The sequence below is a fragment of the Sebastes fasciatus genome, chromosome 6 (assembly GCF_043250625.1).
Source record: "Sebastes fasciatus isolate fSebFas1 chromosome 6, fSebFas1.pri, whole genome shotgun sequence".
NCBI lineage: Eukaryota > Metazoa > Chordata > Actinopteri > Perciformes > Sebastidae > Sebastes > Sebastes fasciatus.
Genome location: NC_133800.1, coordinates 19,748,720 through 19,770,239, shown reverse-complemented (window position 1 = coordinate 19,770,239; position 21,520 = coordinate 19,748,720). Strand labels below are relative to the sequence as shown.

The window sequence follows — 21,520 nt, the reverse complement described above, 5'->3', positions numbered from 1 at the left end:
TAATGTGTAGCTCGTGTAAATAGCAGTAAGAGGAGACGAAGAGAAGGTGAAGCCTGACTGGGTTTTGTGTCTTCTGGGGGGCTGCAGGTGGAGGAGTCTCGGATACAGTACAAGCGAACCTGCTGTGCCATACCAGCCAGGAGTGTTGGAGGGGGGTGTCTAGGACAAAATGGATAATACAGCTCAATCAACAATGAAACTATGCATGTGGTTAGATAAGAGATTGTTCTGTAGACTAGAAAAGTCCCAGTAAGATTCAAATCCAGAAACTTTTTATGTCCAGAAGTTTGTTGTTCATGTGCTTTTCTTGAAGCTGTGTCAAGCTGAGCACTTCAGCTAGTAATGATATATATAAAATAATGTATCCTTCTCAACTTTAAATACAATATTTATCTGCCATACTCGAAAAAGAATCAACTTTTAATTCCCATATAATATTCATCAATTTGCTCTACATTATAATATTGTGAGTTTTCATTCGTATATTTCAGATTTCTTCATGAGAAATAGATGGGAGCCACAGTGAGGAAACAAAAAAAAAGCCAAAACCAACATGCACAGCCCACATGTATGCCCACTGTGTTTATCTTGAGCCACATAAGAGGAAATCCATTCTGTCAAAGTGATCTATTGCAAATTAAAGATGGTTAAAATACATGGTCTGCATCATTATAAAGCAGCACAACTATACCAACAAAAACTAAAAAAAACATTTCATAGTGATACAAAGATTAATTGTCCTCCTCAAACGACCACATCTTTAAATCATTTATATCAGATGGATATTGTTTCAATTTAAATCCCCCAAAAGTCAACCCAAAAAAAAGTGATTTAAAAATAAAACGTTTGCAGACTTTTACTCTCTAAGTGTCTCTTTCCAAAAATGTGTGTAAAATGCGTGTTTCTTTGTCGTTGACTGCCGTATTAAAAGGCCCCTGCACCTGATCTGCTTGTGGCTGGTGTGGGGCCACGGCGCTTTTTAAGACAGCTGTAAAAGGCTCTCCAAGTCTCCAACACATTCATCAACGTCAGACACCGACAAGCCGCTATTTAGTGAAAGTGTAACTGCAGCAGTATATCTCAGAGCAGAGTGGGCCACTCAGCAAACAATACAATGGAGCCCCTTTTTTTTACTCCTTGGTTGCAACCAATCTAGAACAGATTATAAACTCGGACACATGATTGCTAAAAAAAAAATCATAAAAATCGCTAAATTATATGTAGGTTAATTTTCGTTAATTTGTATAGCTTTTAACGTGTATAATAACGCTGTTGCCATTAAAGGGAGCCTTTTCTTAGATACATTGTGTGTCATTCAAAACATTTTTTCTTGTTGCTATAAATTTATTTATTTTATTTTGTAGTCAGATTAAGCATGCCCGTCTTTACTTAAATTAATAAGACATTATTTTATTTGAAAATGGATAATTAAAGTCCCTTTTATTCCTTTCTACATAATTTAAATTTGAATTGGGGGATATTCTGCGACGTTACATCCCTTAAACAAACAATTAATTATCTAAAGCTCAAATAGTGCAGTGCGTGAGTCTGTGTTATTATCAGTTTACATTAAAATTAAATGCATTGCTGGTCGCTTGGTTTTAATCGATGTGATTCCGCAGCTTAACAAAACAAACAAAAAATGTCAGTCGACATAGGATAATGCAATTATAAAACTCTCCCCCGCTATATATTGGCAGCGGTTTTGCATTAGAGTCGTTTGCAGCTGCTGAAATTCCTGGTTCTTAAAAAAATGGACCCTGGAAGAGCTGCTGTGTGCTGGACTGGAGAGCAGAGCTGAGGAGAGAGGGAGAGGGAGAGAGAGGGTATGAGGCGGTTCTTGTGTCAGAGGGTCCCACAACGCAGAGCGCCATCTAGCAAACAAAGGTAGAAACAATAACAGCACGGAGGGTCTGAGGACGGAGAGGCTGTCTTTACGCACAAGGCACACAGAGGCGCAGAGGGACGCCACAACAAAGCGCCGCGTTTTAGCGCTCTCAAACACTACAAACTGTATACATCTTGCATCATGCCATAGCCCTGCAGTGCCTTGCTATATACAAGCTTAGATTAGAGTAGATTAATATACGATCCAGCCCAAAAAAAACGATTAATTAGTTACTGTTAACGTCTGCTGCTTCTCATTTTATTTTTTTACCACAATTTTAACGAGCATCCATAAGGGTCAAGATGGCAAACCAAGCTGATCAGTGGTCAAGCTGAAAATGAGGGAACTTTTTAATGTCACAGTGGGTGAAGGAGGCAGGTGACTCCCCCCACTTGACAAAAATCAATAGATACTATCACTTTCAAGCTCCATCACAACGTTTTTACTGGGGATGTGTATACCACAAGCAAACAATACATCTTCTTGTCGAGTGTATAGTTGATTGCACTCATATTTTATATATTATATATATGGTGCTCTACTTGCTGCTGAGAGGTGTTAAGAGGTTGGTTTGATCAAAAAAAAAAAAAAAAAAAGAATCGTGCGTAAAATGGTCAGTAATATGCCTCCAACACGTCCATCCTCATCCACGCAGTAATCCCCCCCTACTCATCCTCCACCCGCAGCCATTATTTCATAATACAAAGACAGAACTATAAGTCGTCTTCCCATTGCTGGTAATGATGGTGCAATAACAGCAATCGTCGTTATAGCCATATACAGTATAAGCAGTAATAATGATGAGTAATAATGATAGCAGTGATAAAAGCCTGGTCGCAGAGTATAGGAGGCACAACAAGCACTATTAGTGCGGCAATCAATGCAGAGCTATATATCTGAAGTGATCGAGCTTCACTGGGCTTCATTCAACCCGCGGTTATTGTTCATCTTATAGTCCACATTATAGGTTAAAAAAAAACATATTGTATTAATCAATATGTGCTCTAAACTTAAAAAGCTTGTATAATTCTTCATTATTTAATTAAATAATAAATACATAAAATATATATATATATATATTTTAGCTTTGGGGATGTACAATAAATCTAAATTTACAATTTTTGACACATCACTTAAACGTGATATTGAAGTGTAATAATGCTAAAGACAACATGTGAGTGATTGGTCGGCGTTTGCAATGATATATGAACCGAGGTGTCAGGGGCAAAAATTCTCATATTCGTTATCTTGTCATTCGCCCCTTCGACAACCAGCAATTTGTGACAATTTTCGCTCGGTTAAGGCATCCAATAATCTCTCCCACAGCCCTCCCCAACACTGAAAATAAAGTTTAGACTGCATGGGCACACTTATAACCAGACCACTAATACAGATTTAGAAATAATTAGAATGGATTTGTGACTCCTTCTACTGCAATGGACCTCACCTAATTTTCTTATATATACATAATGATGAAGTGATAAATGTGTGTGCGTGTGTGTGTGCGTGTGCCCACAAAGTAAATTGGGATATATGCACGGCACGAGTGTGCATTAATTGATTTATTAATTAATTAATGGGAAAATACATTTGCAGTTTTATGACGTGTTCTGCCATTATGTGATATTGTTTACATGATCTACTAATCCGTGGTGACGTAATCTTCTCATTTATTACATAAAAAAAATCTTAGATTTATGTAAAATAATATAATCCTAATATAAATATATAACAAATATTAGTGTGACACACTGTCTGTGTTTTCTACTTTTCTAAGAACTCCCCTGGCGTTCATTCAATGTGTCATTTAGTTTGTACAGCATACATTATATTCATACTTTTTTTTTCTCCTTAGAAGTGAATCCTTGACATCCTTCTCTTTTCAACAAAATTGTAGTATATAGCCTAGTAATCAGAAAATGATAGGCTTGCTCCATAGCAAAGCCCTATTTTTGGGGCTATAGAGTCTTTTCATAAATATTTCCAATCTCTTCAGCATTAATGGTTACTTCTGACAACCACACTATGGCCCCCTTATTTGAATTAATCCAGCATTTTATTTGCACAACCACTAAAAGGAGAACACTGGAAAACCCCTTTTCTTTTGTGCACCAAAACCCTCTATGATCCACCTTGTCGTCCACGTGTTTTTTATTTTCTGCTGCATGCATGTTCTGCAGGCCATGCCACAGTATACTGACACCCCACCTTCCTTATATATACCCACCGCCTGCATGCATGGAGAGGAAAGAGTGAAGATGTGACGGGGCGTTATTTGAAGTATGACGAGCTTTGTGGTCCACTCCTTTTCATTCCCCATCGCCTCAAATATACGCCCGCTTTCAAATAAGCCTCTCTTTGGCAATCCCATGCCGACCCCCCCCCCCTCAACACACACACACACCCCCTGCCACCTTGACATGAATGGGCGACTGACCTTTAGGGCCGTGTCCACTCTGCGGTCCAGTTTTTTTTATCCAAATAAGCCTTTCTCCCCCCACCCTAGCCTCATACGGTGCCAGCAATTCTTTACTGATATCATCAGTGGATGCAAATGAATTTGGACAGGGGGGTGGAGGAGGGTGGTGGTGGTGGTGTTTGGGTGGTGTAGTCATGGACAAAATACCACACTGGCTGTAGAATGCTGCATGTGGAGAGATGGGAATATTGAATACCCCACCACCACCACCTACACCTACACCTCCACCACCAGAACCATCCCAGAATTCAATATTGTAGGAGGAAAAAAAAATACGCATTCCTATTCCAGAAATATTGGCTGTGAAATACCACCAAGAAAAAAAAATCGCCCATTCAAATGAGATGCGTTTATTTCTGCATGGCCTTTGAAGAGAGGAGAGGGGTCGTGTCACTCAAAAGAAGGAAAAGGGCCACTCCGTTATAACCCCTCCCTTTCTCTTCTCTCTCTCTCTCTCTCTCTCTCTCTCTCTCTCTCTCTCTCTCTCTCCGACCGACCCCCACTCACTTTCTCCCACGCGCACACGCACGCTCATTTCCCACTATAGCACGCTGGCTTTGGGGGCGACACCGAGGCTAGATTAGAGCTTTTTGCTCCTTTAACAAGGGGAGAGGAGGCACTTCTATAATCACAGCGGCGGTATGTGGGGCCACAAAGAGTTTTGCAACCACAGGGCGACTGACTGGTCTTCTGTAGAGTGGTCCAACCAAGCCGTGGGCCTATAGCCAGCCAGAGAGAGAGAGAGAGACGCAAAAACGCATTACTGGGGATCAAAACGCAGTGGTTATATAGCGCGTGAAGAGGTTATTAACCCACAGAGGCACAGCAAAAAAAAAAAAAGACCACTTCTAAACCTTCCAACAACAGCATAAACCCTGGTGCATTGCCTGACTTGAGACAATTCAGCACGTTAACATGACCAGAGCCAATGATCAAGTCATTATTTAGTATATAGAGAGAGCTATGCATCCCCTTGTTGACGATTTAGAGTGCGTTTCTGCACGCCATCAACCCCTCCCCTACCTCCCTTAAGCACAGCAGTGTAACATGGACATCCAACATTTGATGGATGGTGCTGAGTAAGATGGAAAAAAGACATGTATTTATCAACATGCTGCATGTCCTAGAGAGAGAGAGACAGAGAGAGAGAGAGACTAAAGGGAGTCAATGGGAAACCTTACCACTGTAAGGTTCCCTGTGGCAAAGATGAAAAATACCCTTCAATGCATCGTTTCAGTCAATCATAATAGACCTACAGCAGCTTCTCTGAGCAATCCAGGTAAACACAGATAGCAACAATATGGGCTGCAAACTGACACTGTAAAACAACCCATAATACAACTAGATAGATAGATAGATAGATAGATAGATAGATAGATAGATAGATAGATGTCAATGTCTCTCAGTCCATTATTGATCGTTCTGCACAGATAAATATTTGTCACGCTTTTTAGTCCATGCAGATGTAAACTAATCCCATTTGTTTACGATTCGATTTTTTTTTTCCTGCAATTTCCAGATAACAATTTTACGACTATCTGCACAAATGCACTGCAAAAAAAATAAAAAAAATATATATATATATTCTACACGCAGCAGACACGCGTGGCTTTTATCATGTCACACAGTAAAACTAACATAGTAATAAAATATAAACGGAATGAGTCTATTAACCAAATCCTTGGCTAAATGACATTCACATGTGTTTAGTGGAGAGGTTGGATACCTGCTAAAAAAAAGCTTGCCAATTCATTGTCAGTGGATAATATAGCAGAGGGACCACAGAGGGTATATGGGCTCAGTGGATTATATCTTTACAGGCATTATTCTGCCTGAGTGACTGGCTGAAAAAAAAACCGCACAGGCTACAACAAAGATTGGTCAGGCATGAATGCGGCCCTGTGTGTTTTGTCTTCATAACATATTAATCCATCAAACCATGAAGTGTGCTTTTTTTTTTTTTTTTTTTTTACTTTAAACTTAAAAGTAAACTTCAGAGCAGTTTAAGAAAATTTAATAAAACAGAGCTTGTTAGTGGCCAAACTTTTTTATTCCCTTTATTTTGTATTCTTTTATTTTTGCATATAATGCAGCAAAAAAAAAATGGGTCACCAATACATTCTTTCTCAGCATTGATGTAATTGCAACAAAATGCTGCTGAGTAAAAACACTGAGTGAGCTCGCTGACTGCGGTGGCACAGTCACACACACACCATCTGGAGTGTATTAGAAAGAGAAGCCGTAAATATTACTGAAAAGCCCAGGCGTTATCAGGTATGTAAGCCTTGCTGCGTGGCCTCCCATATGTTGACATAATCAGACTGTTGGGGATGTCTATTAAAACCTATCTGAGTTTAATAAATGAACACAGTCATTAAATTCAGTTTGTTTGTGCAGATCTCCCAGTGACTTCCCAGTGTTTACATTTTTTTGGAGAGGAGTGGGTTTATTATGGGGATGAAATGCTGCATGGCATGTTATCACAGGATTGAGGTTGCTGTTATGTTTGGACCACGAGCAACAGGTTAACACACTTCAACTCCCAACTTTTCCCTTAAATTTCAGCTAATTATTGGACGCGCCTGGATTATTATTATTATTAAGTGTCTTGTCTTTCATAATGGCATCACTTTTGCCGCTGAGAAAAACACACACACACATCCTCTCAAACTTGACAGAATGAATTAGGAGTTCCTCTTGAAGCTGCAAACGCTCTGTTACATCCGATTCACACTTTCCCCACTTTTTACAACCAAGCATTTCCTTTCCGACCATCCAACTCTCTTTTTTTCCCTTTTTAAGTATAGTGTGATTTATTCCGCACAGTAATTTATATATTATATTATATGTGCAAACACATGCGCGCAAAATAAGTAAACACCTCCAATTCGTGTAAACATATAGTCCCATATACTGCACATACATACATAGTGCTACAACTGAGAAAACTTGCACTTTTGGAGTTTGATGCCACGTGCTGATTAATTCCTTAATGGTGACAAGCACGCACACATAGCATGTATACGGACACACACACACACGCGCAAACATAGACACATGTCCATCCTCTTTCACTTTTTTTTTTACTGATAGGCCCTATATCCCTCCTCCCCTTTCTCTCACACTTCTCTCTCTCTCTCTCTCTCTCTCTCACTCCCCCTGGCTTTATCCGTTTCAGTCCGAGGAACACACAAGAACACTGTGCAAATCACACACACACACACACACACACACACACACACACACACACACACACACACATGGAGGAAAGAGAGAGAGAGAGAGAGAGTGGAGGAGACAGAGGGAGAAAGAGAGAGAGAGCGTCAAAATGAGCCTTACTTTTTTTTCTTTTCCTGTCGTGAATCTTCATCCATCCGTCGTTGACAGAGCTTGACTTGATCCAGCCACTTCTTCTTCTTCTTCTTCTTCTTCTCCACGCAGTGCTAAAAAACTCTGTAGTAGTAGTAGTGCTGGTGGTGCAGCTTTAATTAATACATTTTCTTGGGCTGTGTGTTCCCGAAACCCAGAAGCTTTAGAGAGGAGAAGAGGAGTGCAGATTGAGACATATTGAGCCCGCTTTTAAAAGGATCATTTCATCATGTGGGAGGTTGGGACACACAAAGTTTGGACCCGTGACTGGCATTCCGGAGAGACATGCATATTTTAAAAACAACAAAGCAAGACAGAGACCGGGGGCCCCGGGGTGGGAGGGGAGAAAAAAACTTGGAAAAGAAAGTTACTATCAGATGAACAGCTGTCATTGTTGGCCAAAAGACTTGAATGCATATTAAGATATAGTCATCTGAGAAAAAAGGAGCTTGTCCAAATAATGTCAGTTGTAGTCCTTGTATTACTCATTCAGATCTTTTTTTATGTTTGGTTTTATTCATTCAAACATGTGTACTTTCTAAAAATAGTATAATATAAATGGGGAAAAGACAACTTTAACTTTTTAAGGTTCAGAAATTTAGTGTTGTTTTTTTTTTTGCTCTGTGTTTATTTTATTCTACAGGTTATATTGAAGTCATAAATAACAGAATTGGACAAACATTTCAAATGCTCTCCAATTGTGGACTCTAAATGGAACCAAACGTCCAAAACTATGTGGAAAAATATTGACTAAACTATTAAACTGGAGGTAAAATTATTATCATTTACCTCCTCATAATGAAGCATTTTTTTTTTAATCCTGAAATATCTAAATAATAGCCACTAAGGTTTATTTTAAGGCAATTTAAACCATCTCCCACGTCTATTTTGTCAAGTCACACACAATTGTATATATCTCTCCCCCAAGTAAAAGAGAGTGTGCTTAGCGCTGTCACTTCTGCACAGCTTTTACAACATCACTCTCTCCCCCTTTTTTCTCTCTGCTTTTTACTGGAAAGGGGGTTTCTCTCTCTCTCTTGTGCACGCGCGCGGGGTCCATTCGTGCAAGAAAAGGGTGGAGGTGGAGAAGGCATAAATAAAAATATGTTGGCTGTGACGAGAGATCTGTCCGCTTGGAAATGAAGGGCCAGTGGGGAAGAAGACAAAGAGGGGGAGAAAATGCATGCAGTGGTGTGTAGAGCTGGATATCTCTGTTAGTTGTCAGCGTTTAGTCCATGGCTGTGGAATGCTAATGAGTGAGGTCTCTCTCTCTCTCGCCTTTCTCTCTCCTTTTCTCTCCCTCTCTTTCTCAATCCCCCCTCCTCCTGTCCACCCCCCATCCCTCCCTCCATCTCCCCCCCTTTGCTCTCTCTCCTCTCTCCTCTCTCTCTCTCTCAGGGAGAGAAAAACGCGGATCGATAGCTGACCCGATGGTTTTGGCCAATGCTTTATTTATCTGGCCAGGCAATGATATTATCAGCCTTGAACGTTATATACAGCAAACGTCTTCCTAAATCAACACAAAGGGATCCGCTTACACAGCGATCCGGGCTTTTTTTTTCTTCTCACAACCACCACCTCTCTCTCTCTCGCTCTCTTTCGCTCGGCCAGTGGCGCGCGCGCACACACGCGTACGCACGCTTTTACGCACGGGCATGCAAAAGAACGCGCCCGCACACATCCATGCAGAAAGACCTCACACAAACACACACACACATATATATATATATAAAAATATAAATCCTACAATTGCCTGCACACACTTTGGACAAACTTGCGCACATAGACACACACGCACCCCCTTATGTTACATTCACAACTATAGGGATATTTTATACCCCGTAGAGTTGGATTTGATCCATGGCTTAAAGGTTGCCTATGAGGTGCGCGGACAGATCTCAGAGCAGCACATTGCAATCATAAGATATACGCCTCTCTCTCTCTCTCTCTCTCTCTGTGTGTGTGTACAGTCATACAATATACCAAGACAGGTTTGCTGAGATATATAGCGCAAAACATCTCCAGGGAATCCATTTAATTTTGGACATTTGTCCTCGCCGTGCCGTTTCCCAGCCATTTTGCAAAGCTCGTCTTGTGAGTGAGGCACCGTGAAGCACTTGTTGTGCCGCGTTGTCATCTTTTTTTTTTTTTACGCACACAAGACAATATGAGAAATAAGCCGTGTCATACTTCAGAGGGCCCCCCCATTCAAAGCCGCTATTTGGAAATTGTTATTGTCTCAAACAGCCAGTATTTGTCAAATGTGACCGGGAGAAAACTAGGCTCTACTATAAGTGAAATGAAGTGACGTGTGACGCCAATAGGACGTCTCCACTGCTGCGTAAAAACCATTGCGCTTGCATTGAAGTTTTTTTTTTTTTTGGAGAAATAGGTTCGCTGACAACTTAGGATAATAAATGTTTCGCTTTCAGACAGATATCTCAAACGTGAAATCGCACCCAGCTGCTTGTGTAAAGCAAACAAATAGCCCCCCCGTGTAAGGAGTCCCTCCACTTGTGGTTTGATGAATGAAACCAGACAAAGGTAAATGGTTATTTAACTCATTTCGTAGTAACACTTTGGTAACCGGAGTTTCCGAAATTACAGAGACACAAATGGGGCCCATAGTGTGCCACATATCCATCTCCCTTACCCACCGCAGCTACAGTCCAATCTGACAGTGCATTTACTCCTCCTCTCTCTCTTAGTGCACTTTTCTATTTTGCTTTTATTTAATTAAATATAAGTAATAATAATGGTGTCATCACAGCAGAGGATAAGGAATTAGATGATGATAAATATAGCTTATTATTTCAATATTTGAGGTATTGCATAATATACTAATTTGAGCCTCTGTCAAAGAGTCAAACATGGTCCACATGCCTGAATAGAAAATATTACTTTTTTCCTCGAGTCCTCATATGTTTTGCTCGTATTTGCCTTTTACAGAAACGTTAATGAGCAACACATGCCACCATTTCATCTATTTTCAAACTATTGCTTTATATAGCCCGTAGTGTAACAATTGTATAACCGAATGCTCTCAGCGAGAGGATAAAAGATAGTTACTCTAGAGGGATTTGGAATACATTATGTGGAGACAAGCAGCTGAAAGCTTGCGTTTAATAACCCAACAAACAATTTAGTCCAGAGCTACATAAAACAAAAAACGACCTGGACTGCTGTGATGGCCACGATGAAGCCATATTCATTCTCTTTTTTGAAGAACAAACATTTATTCTCACAATGCAGCTCTCTCTCCTCGCCGTCCAAGAAAAGATCCTCTGGATTATTATTTAAAAAAACAACACACACACACACACCAGTTAAAGACAAACACGCTCAGCAAATATCAGTTTTTAAGGCTGCGTTTTGTGTGTGTATATTGTTAATTTTGGTTCATCTTATTCTGCCTCCAGTAAGAAGCAGACAGGAAAAGCCTCATAAACTCATTATTCTGCAACTTTCACCTGACCTAAAGCTCCAGGAGAATCCCATCTACAATAAGGAACCTGAAGAAATGTCACATGTATGTTTGTACAGTAGCTTAGGCAACAACAACAAGGCGCACTGACAACTGACCCAGACAGGTCGATTGGGGAGCTAATAAGTACAATATGCCTCAACAGACATTAATCACTAGAATGAAAACTGTATCCCATGTGAGAGAGCACTTGAGGACAACCTATAAAGCACAACCTATATAACGTCATTCCAGCACGAGACGAGAGCTAATTAATTAATGAATACCTTAATATTGTCTCCTTTTGAACGAGAACAAACAAATAAAGCCACTGGCACGAATACCCCTCCCCCCTTATAGTCCTATAAGGCAGATAACAAATATGGCTGATATCAAATTCAGACGCTGCAACGTGCTACATACATGCAGTTCAGCTCCTGTCCTCCTGTCCTCCTCATCGCTGCCAGTCAGCAGATGTAGATGATGTGAGCAATATGGCACACAAGCAACACGTCTGATGATGAAGAAGAGGGGGGGACTAACAGGCAAATGTAATAATTGTCACACCAAAAACCCCATTTTCTTCTTCTTCTTCATAACGCCTTCCAATTTATCACATTTTACCACTCTAGGTGTGAGTGCAGATCCAGGTCCATAACTGGGCTTCCATGTGTCATTTGTGGTAGTATATGGAGACAAAACGCGCACACACAGAGACAGACCCAATGCAAGGACAGAAACTCTATGTAACCCATCTAACACATTGAGGACTTATCGATGTACTCATTACATTGTGAATGTATCAGGCAAACCAAGGCCACATCTCTTTCTGTGTCTCCCTCACACACACATACACTTGCCTTCCTTCTCTCACGTTTCCCCTCTCATTTGTCTCTGTACTGGCTCCACCATCTCTCTCTCTCTCTCTCTTTCTCTCCCTCCCTCTCCTTCCTCCTCTCTATTCCCACACAATGCATCACACTCGGTGTTCCTATCGACTGGCTTACATGCTGTAAAATACATTTTCCAGATTGATCACGCATATCACAGCAGCTTTGCAGAGGGGGCCTAACCCTTTTGCCAAATGACGCCCACATCAATATCGAGGCATGCACTATCAAGGCATGGAGTTTTTTAAGAAGAGAGGGAGAGATAGAGATAGAGAGAGAGGGGGAATATTGTTTGGTTTGTGAAGAATCACCTTGATTAAGCCACATGAGGTAGGATAGAGGTGGCTCTGTCTGTCTGCGTGGTGCGCAGGCTTTTCCTTTGCTGTCTGGGAAAAATATTAAACATTAATGCGCTCGCAGGCTGGCATGAGAGCTCACTGCTGCTGTGGTTCCTCACGTATATAGCCTCTCCTCCTTTGTGTTAGCCAGTTATGTCAGTGGGGCTGTTATAATGTAAGGTATTGTGTAATTACAATACTTAATCCCGTGTATCACCTCGTTTTCAGGTGTAATAGAGGCAAATGCAGTGAGCTGCACTTGCGCTTTTCATATAGGAACCATGAGCGCACAGATTAAAACAGATTCCCCCTATAGATGATATAAAATAAGACCGAGAATCTTGATATTTTGCGTCCAGGAAAATGCTTGAGAATGAGACATTGTTGCCTATTTCTTTTTTTAATAGTACAGTCACCATCACACAACTTCATCAACCGACCCTTCTGCAAAAAGCTGCATCATGGAGTAAGCAAATTGAAGGCAACAACCAATAAAATTCAAGAAACAATGAAAATTTTTTCAAGACGAGAAACAAACAAAATGTATTTTGAAATGATATATTAAAAGTGCTTTTGATTTTTCATGTCTCTCCTCTTTGACTGATGATCGACTCCACGCGCACCCCAGACGTCCTCTCAAGTAAAAATGTCCTGGAGGTCAGTATGCTGCTGTTGCAGGTCCATCGTTATCAATTGTGGGAAAAAAAAGTTCAACCATCAGTGGTGATATTGTCATAGCGATTAGACTGTTTCTTATTTGTCTAAATTTCTTTATTTTTCTTGTTTTTAAATTCTCACTTCAATTTTTAATTCTTGGAGAACATAGCTTCGACAACATATATCGCACTCATTATAAGAAGCAAAAGGTTATATCAAAAAATTATTAGTATAGAATCACAGAAACCCTGGTTTAGAACCAGAAAAAATACAAAACAGAGAGGTACATAGACACAGGACATTTCTTATAATTGCTTGGAAACATTATTTTTCCCGCTAAGTCTTGATTCTTTTTTTCTTACTGCGCATATGATGTTTTTCATTTCATTTGTATTTTTTTTACAAAAAAAGGAAAATAAAGACTAGTATTTTACAAAATGAAGAGTATTGTTCTTGACGATGAGGGGTGGATTTACACAGGTGTAAAGTCCAAGTTCCAATATTTTTCTGTACATAATGTATTCCATCTCAGTCCCAGAAGACAGAAAAAAAGTAATGTCTTCCAAGTTTTTCTCAGAAAAGGTCCTATATATAGTCTTCTTGGAGGAGGAGGAGGAGGAGGAGGAGGAGGATGGGTGAGGGGGTTGCTGAATTTTGGTCCTTTTTTTCCTCTCTTTTTCTCCCACTTTCATATTAGGATCATTGGATGGACATGTAAGGCCAGTTGAAGCTGCTCCCGGATAATAGCATATCCCTGATGAGGGTTTCAATAGGAGTTTTACCTACCAAGCGGACGAAGAACAGCTGCTCGATTACCGACGACGAGACGGTGCGCAGAGAGGGCAGCCGCAGCAGGAGCTTCCCAAAGCGGCTGGGCTGGTTCGGGTACTGGCTCCTCACGTACTCCTCCAGGGCGCACTGGGACTTCTCCTGTAGGCTCTCGATGTGAGCAGCATCCGACAGGCCGCAAGCGTCTGAGAGAAACACACACCAAAAAACACTGTGGTCAGCTTCAATCACGTCTCCAAAAAAAAAAAAAAAGGTAAAACACTGTGTGTGGAAAAAAGTCCCTGATTGTGATATATTATTGTACTGTTATGTGAAACAATAACTGTTGTCTAAAAATATAGTATTCAAATATTATATTATTAAAGCACACCAGTACACCAAGTTTTCAAAGAAAACAGTGGTAAATACACAGAATACTTTTTTCCATTATTAAATATATAGAACTCAAATTACACATACTGTCTATTTCGCTTCTGCACAAAATAGGAACACAAAAGGTCACTTTTAGCCTCATGTGTGGCTTAGCTGTGGCAAGTGCACACACCTTGCATGCCATGCCCCAATTTACGTCCTTGCAGAAGCACTCTGGTTATCATTCAACATCAGCCTTTTACGTATTATTGACAAAGTGGAATGAACAAACACAGTGCTCCAAACATGCTACATCACACTGAGCGAGTGGGACTGTCATACAGAATAAACAAGGAGGCTTTGCTTTGCTGCTGGAGGAGTATAGAGGATGCACAATTCAGTGGAAGATGTCTCTCTCTGCCTATACTCTCACAACAACAATCAGCAAGAATATAGAGTTTAAATATCATGGAAACAGCGTTGTTATAGTGTGTATAAGGGAGGAACTGATGCAGGGGCAAAAGGCGAAAGGTATAGAGGGTATATAGGCCTGAATGCCGATGCTCTTGATGTCTGGACTCTGGGGAATCAAGTATAAGGAAACATAAACGGCACTGATGAATCTGAAATTACACTGGATGTAATGTGACCTAATTACTCTGCAGTAAGCTGTTAAGTCATTTCGCCGCGCGTCTCTCCATAGACCACTCTTGGCCTGTTTTTTCGATGGGAGCCTATAGGACAGGGCCGCTGGAAGCAATCACAGTTATTAGACGAGGTGAAGTCAATAGTCACGCATAGAAGCGACTTAAAATGTCAGAAAACTGAGCCTGCATGCGCAACGTGTGTTTTGGTGCACACTGGTGCAGCCCAGTGCAGCCACGCTTCAGTGTCAGACAAAAAGCATATAAGGCTTGTTAGTGTCGTACGATGTTATAATAAAGAGATTTTTTTTTCACACAACTCAAGCATGCGTGTTCTTTAAAGTGCTGTAAACGCAAGCAGCATAACCGCTGGCATATATGGTCCCACATGGAGTCCTCAAAAAGATTGTGCGCTTTTGTAGAAAACTACACAAGGAAAGACAGCTTTCAAGCACTAATACATTAAAACACCGGACACAGGGCTTCTTTTAAAGCCTATCCGTGATTCCTCGGTGCTATAACTCACTATGGTCCAGACACAATAACCTTATGAACCCGTGGGGGCAAAACGCTGAGATCTCGGGGTGATTTACTGTGACCTTAGTCCGGCCTGGTCAAAGCCCCATGTATGTATGCAAATCCCCTCTGGATTAACGCTGAGTGTCCCTTTTTAAAATCTACAGCAATCAATGAAATGAATTACATTTGGACATTTCTGCAAAAATAGCCTATCATACTTGCATGTTGCAATGCTGTGAAATATAGGGAATAGGCTGTATTTGGATGTATGCGTCAAGAGAAAGCTGGTCAAAGACACCCCCATAGTTCTCCATTAAGGCCTGCTTGCAACCCTGCACCCCTCCAACCACCTCAATACACTGAGACTTGCGAGCAAGATAGCTTCCAGATTCGTGAAATTTCTTTAGCAAAAAGGCAACATACTGCAGCTTGGATATGAGGACTTAATGTGAGACATTGATGAGCCTGACCTGGTGAAACTAGTGTAGCCATGGCCACCATTATTTATGCATCAAATACTGACAAGTCCTGGTGTTATTAAAGGCAAACAATCCACGCTGGTCTTGGCAAAGTGCCACAACGACTCGTTATTATAGCCAACACTAGTTGTATGTAGCCCATCAACCCAACTAAATGATCTTGCTAGAAAACATGGAGGATGTTAATGCGTGTATGAAGTTTTCTCTCTCTGGGTAATCTGGGGTGAATTACTGGAACGCCGTGCAATAGGAAAATATGGCCAAATGTGTCAGTGCACACGGTAAAGCGAATCTAACAGGATGTCACATTACTTAAGGACGGTAACTAAAGGCAAAGCACGTATTTATTTGAGTTAAAACATATATTTAACTCTCAGTATACGTTCAAAAAATTGGTGTGTCAAATTAAACTATAGTTGCCAAACCCCCAAAAAGCAAAAGTAGTTGTTATGGCTCGTGAAACTAAAAATGTAGAAAAATAGAAAGTTCTCTAACTGAAGGAAAACCTACATGATAATGTCATATTCGCCAAAAAGGATTTTTTTTTATGTTGATGGTGGTTTAGTAGAATAAAATCTATTCCTATAGTTCATATTTACAAGTTTGGTGAGCACTCAAGAGTTTCAGATAATTTAAATCCTGATTATATAGAGTTTATTATTACTTTAAACACTATTGACATTTTAATATGTTGTTGGATAAATTATCATGAATAAAATATGCTATAATAAAATATAATAAATATGCTATAATATAATAACAGTAAAGATAATGTATATATACAGCTGTACATCCCTGTGACTTTAAGTAAATAATAAAAAATTATTGAAATATGCTCGAGGACAAGTGTAACCACTCAATATAAAATGGAGTAATGACGCTTTCTATGGATATTGAAAGTGGGAATTATTTCCATATAACTCCAAATCTGAAAGCTAGAGTAAAACTGAATATTTTATCACGAACATGTCCAATTATAGGATATGTACAACTATGTTACATAATTTTGCAATGGGCCAAAAATTAGACAATGAGGTCAAAACTTTTGAGGTAAGTTCTGAAGTAGTTTGGGGGCCTGTTAGACTTTCCTTTTTCCTCCCAATCACCGCCAGACTCCCTTGACGTAACAAACCTAATGGCACCACAAGCGTACACAAGCAACTCCAAAATAGCATCTAAATTACGCACCGAGAGTAAATGGGGGACCTTTTAGGACCTTGCCCCAGTCAGCCATCAATTAGGCTATCAACAATGTAGGTTATACGTTTGCAGCTGATGACTTTTCAAAGCTTGTGTGCGACAAGAGAAACTCTCCTCCATAACTTGGGAAATTAATAGGTCAGCTAAGATTAATCTACAAACAATCTATACAAGCAGTGCTGCTGCCTGCTCTGAGTCCTATACAGGAGCGATGCACTGACATATGAGTCAACTTCCATCAGCTTTTTTTGATCTCAGTCTGCTAAGGATTATTTCCTGCCCCCCACACAAGACATGTGTTTGTGCACGCAAAACAAGGATAAAAGCATGCACCCAACAACTCATAAATGCATCAGCTGTCATATATCATCCAGTGATAGACTATTCCATCTTTTACGCACGATTATTTGACACCTGTTCCAAAAATTTATGGACGCGAAAGCTACAAAGTCGCTCTCGGCTTCTGACGTGCTCAACAAAAAAAGTTCAAACTCAACAATTATAAAATATTTACATATATGTGAGATTGTCAATTATACCCGCATTTAAAGGCGCATTGAAGTGAGTGTTACACTTGATGCGCTCTCTCTCAATCTGGATTTGTTTACACGTCTTATGCTGCGGCTACAACTGACATGGGAATGCATGTAAGTGGATATGTAGCAAGCTGTTGACAAAATAGCTATTCCTTCGGCAACACAAACATCTCGTAAAAAGTCAGATTTGTGACCAGCCCTATATGCTTTGACAGCCATATTCCTAATGCCACATTGTGCGCCCTTAACTGCACCTACAGGCCTCATCTGATTATGTTCCTGATGTGTGTGTGACATGTCGGACACCCACCTGATGTGAAAAGCACGATGGCCTTGAGGCAGCTGTACTCTGCCGAGTCTACGTGCAGGGTCTTAAGCTTCTCCACTTGCTCCTGGAAGATCCGGATGTGATCCATGAAAGCCACGACGCGGTCCGCGGACATCGGAGAGGCGTGGAGGCCCGCCGCGGCCAGCAGAGGAGCCACATGCAGAGGCATGGAGCACTGGGCCGCGTTAAGCACAAACAACTCGCTCCACGTCAGCCTGAGAAGGGACACCTGGTCGGTGATCTGCAGGTCGGGAAAGAAAGGGATGTTTCTCGCCCACTCCACGGCGCTGAAGAGCAAACGAGCCGCCAGCTCGCAGATGTTCTCGATGCCCATGATATTGTTGGGCTGCATGCACTGGCTGCCGTACCGGGACGTCGGATAAGGCTCTGCCCGCAGCAGTAACGAGATGTATCCGGACAGATAGCAGTGGCCGTTCAGAGGGTCTCCGTTCGTCAGCGCGTACTGGCCTGGGTTGGGCTGAGTTGGAGGCATTCGTCCTCGCTGAACCGCTAACAAAAAGAAAGAGAAAAAAGAGGAAATGTGCATCCATGACTGATAAACATTGTTCATGAGTAGTAAAACCAAGACTAAGTGTGTGTTCTCCTGCAGTAAAAATAAAAGGCACTGAAATCTAAAATCCAGCACGCTTTCTTTTTCCAAAAAACATATTGACTATAGTGTATGAGCAAATTATTATATCGATAAACATCTAAACAGATGTGCTGTAACCTTGTTTGTATTTACACTACATGGTGCTGTATGCAAAATGACACTTTTATACAGCACACAAACACATTTTCTGCTATATACAAAAGGAACATTTAGCAAATTTTACTATTATTGGGAGTATTTCCAGTGCGTAATTGCATTTTGCACACAGCCAGCCTCCTACTCATATTACTTTACCACTACATTTTTACGTGGGCTTTTGTTTATATTAATAAATTACTCATTGTGGCCAAACATATTACAAATATGATTGATAATTACAGTTTAATGCAATCACATTTACACATTTTGCCCACATCATAAGGTCAGCTGGGAATAAAAGGAATTCAGCTATTGATTAATATTATTAAAAAAATAAAATATTAATGTAAGTCATGGTTGCATTATGCATGGGGCTTATAGTTTATACTGCAAATAGTCGATTTTAAATAAGGGGTGTTTGCATGAATTGGAATAAAACACTTGACACGGAGAGGAAAGTTACACGGCCATGTAATGCAGCAGGCAAAAACAATGAGCCATGAACAACTTCAGCGGCGTTATTCAGTGTGTCTGAGGCTGTCTAGTCAGCATAAGGAGCTAGAGGGAGACGTGGGTTTGTTTTATGCTCATTTTACATTCACACACATTACAAACCCTTCTGTACAATTAAAAATTCTGCACAGACTTATAGAAGGGACTATTAGCTTTGTACACACACACACACACACACACACACACACACACATACATACACAGACAGACAGACAGACATACACACACACACACATACATAAACACAACCCTCTTCTGCTCTAAATCCTATGCATAAAAAAGGCCTGTTGGACTGAATGCATTTGCTTGTATAATAGTATAATTTCTGCAAGAAAAACAAAATAAAAGGGTCAGCTATACGAGCTGCTTTGTTCAAGGCGACCTGCATTCACAAGCATTTGCTGCTGCTGCTGCTGCTGCACTGGCCTTTTTACCTCTCTTTCTCTTACATAGTCAAGACTAACCATTCATGCAAACATCCCTAAAAACATGGATGGATACTGCAGTATATGCCCAGCCATATGACCTTAATGCAACATGGCAGCCCCTGTTTCGTCTGCTACTATACTAGGATGCGTATAATCATGAGTATGCATGGCTTATAAAATATATTCACCTTCCCGCCGCATTCCCACTTTTAAACATTTCTTCAGCCGGCAGTATTGGCACTGATTTCGGTGGTGCTGGTCAATGGGACAGTTCCTATTGGCACGACACGAGTATGTTAAGTTCCTGCGTACACTCCTCTTGAAGAAACTTTTGCATCCCTCGCAGGTGAACTGGCCATAGTGTTTGCCGCTCGATTTGTCTCCGCAAACCACACATTCAATATGCTGCTGTCCACTATTTTGACTCCCCTTCTCCCCAGCGGTCCCCGGTGTGGACGGGGGTCCCGGCTGGGTGGGTGTCTGCGGGGTGTGCGGAGCCGCCGACGCCGTCTGCTGCTGCTCCCTCGCCGGCTGCGCTGCTGGGTTGGGGCCGCTCGGAGGTCCTCCGGCCACGTCTTCCTGCGGATCTCTCCAGACGCTAACTACCATTGCCATATCTCGGCCCCTGAAAGTGCTATAAAGCGAAATGATCGCCGGTGTTTTTGTAGGAGTATATGGAAGCAAGAGGAAAAAAAACACGAGATCTCACCAAAAAAAAAGAGTGCAAAGTCAAATCGGAGCACGCAATCTCATATGGGGTAGAAATAAGAAGGAGAGTAAAACGCGATCAATACATTCAATTGAATAGACACCCGATCAGGATATGCAAGTATCGGGAGGCCAGTTCCAAGGTAAATTGCAGACAGCCATTCAGGAATCCCTAATCTTGAAGGAGAACCAGAGTCCAGTCGTTACCAAATTGCAGTTTTGATATAAAATAGCCACAAAGGAAAGGAAAGGAAGGAGCGATTCACATGGACGCAGGAGCGAGTAAAAAAAACCTTTTTGCCTGGAAAGACACGCGATCCAAAGTGTGCTGCAGGAGAATAAATTCCTTTCTCTTTTTCTTCCCCTTTGCCTCCTCAAACACTCCCGTCTTCGTCGGGAGAGGAAAAAAAAACACTGAAGAGCCGGATTTTTTTACATCTATATTCTTTTAAATAAGCCTCATCATCTCTTCGCCCATTGAGCAGCAGCGAAAGGAAACCGCGTCGCCGCCGAATGAAGAAGAAGAAGTGCCCATGTATAGTTTCACCACCTCTCTCCAGCAGGGAGGGAATGGAGAGATACCGAAGAGAGAGGAAAAAGATAAAAAAAAGAAGAACCAACAGCAACAACTAATAGAATATGCAAGAAGAAGGAGAGACCCAAAAAATGAATGCGCTTTAAACGGGAGGACCAGCAGAGCAATGTTTCCGAAACGGGGGATCTGCGCGAATGTCTGTATATAGTGAACTTTGACACTACTATTGAAACTGACACGTTTCTATGGAGATCGCTGCGCCTTATATGGTGCTCATGTCAAGGAGCCAAGAGAGGGGCTGCTGGAGACTGATAATCAAAGGCGACTGACTGGCCAGAGCCCTGCATAGAGGAGGAGGAGAGGAGGAGAGGAGGAGAGGGGGGAGATAGGGAGAGAGAGGAAAATGGGAGGCTAAGGTTATAGCCAAGCCCTCTCTTTCTCTCCATTGGTTAGAGTCCCCCTCCGTTCATTCACTGCAAAAAATGTCCATCTCGAGAAGTCTGACTGGGTCTCGTGTTCAAAATCTTGATATTTTTTTTCTGAAACACACAGTAGAATAAAAAAAATCACAAGTGCAGTTTATAGAATTGTTTCCAATTGCAGTCCTTTGTAGAATATTTAGGAGTCAATATGGTGAAATAAAGAGGGAATGTGC

At 41.1% G+C, this 21,520-nt stretch overlaps 1 protein-coding gene across 1 annotated transcript; it reads right to left on the bottom strand.

Annotated features, from left to right (window-relative positions):
- Positions 1-12,808: 12,808 nt before the first annotated feature.
- On the bottom strand, positions 12,809-21,187 carry nr2f1a (nuclear receptor subfamily 2, group F, member 1a). The gene is made up of 3 exons (XM_074638263.1): positions 19,811-21,187; positions 17,913-18,440; positions 12,809-14,058 (listed from the first exon to the last, which is right to left on the bottom strand). Exons 1-3 carry the CDS (start codon positions 20,235-20,237, stop codon positions 13,784-13,786), a joined length of 1,230 nt encoding a protein of 409 aa, XP_074494364.1. The 5' UTR covers positions 20,238-21,187; the 3' UTR covers positions 12,809-13,783.
- Between the last annotated feature and the right edge of the window lie 333 nt (positions 21,188-21,520).

What these genes read in the sequence shown, in the direction of transcription:
- nr2f1a (XM_074638263.1), bottom strand. Translation starts at nt 20,237, where the DNA reads ATGGCAATGGTAGTTAGCGTCTGGAGAGATCCGCAGGAAGACGTGGCC. An exon ending in AGTGGGAATGCGGCGGGAAG is followed by an intron (nt 18,441 to 19,810) that starts GTGAATATATTT and finishes TCTTTTTGTTAG; the next exon opens with CGGTTCAGCGAGGACGAATG. An exon ending in CATCGTGCTTTTCACATCAG is followed by an intron (nt 14,059 to 17,912) that starts GTGGGTGTCCGA and finishes TGTTTCTCTCAG; the next exon opens with ACGCTTGCGGCCTGTCGGAT.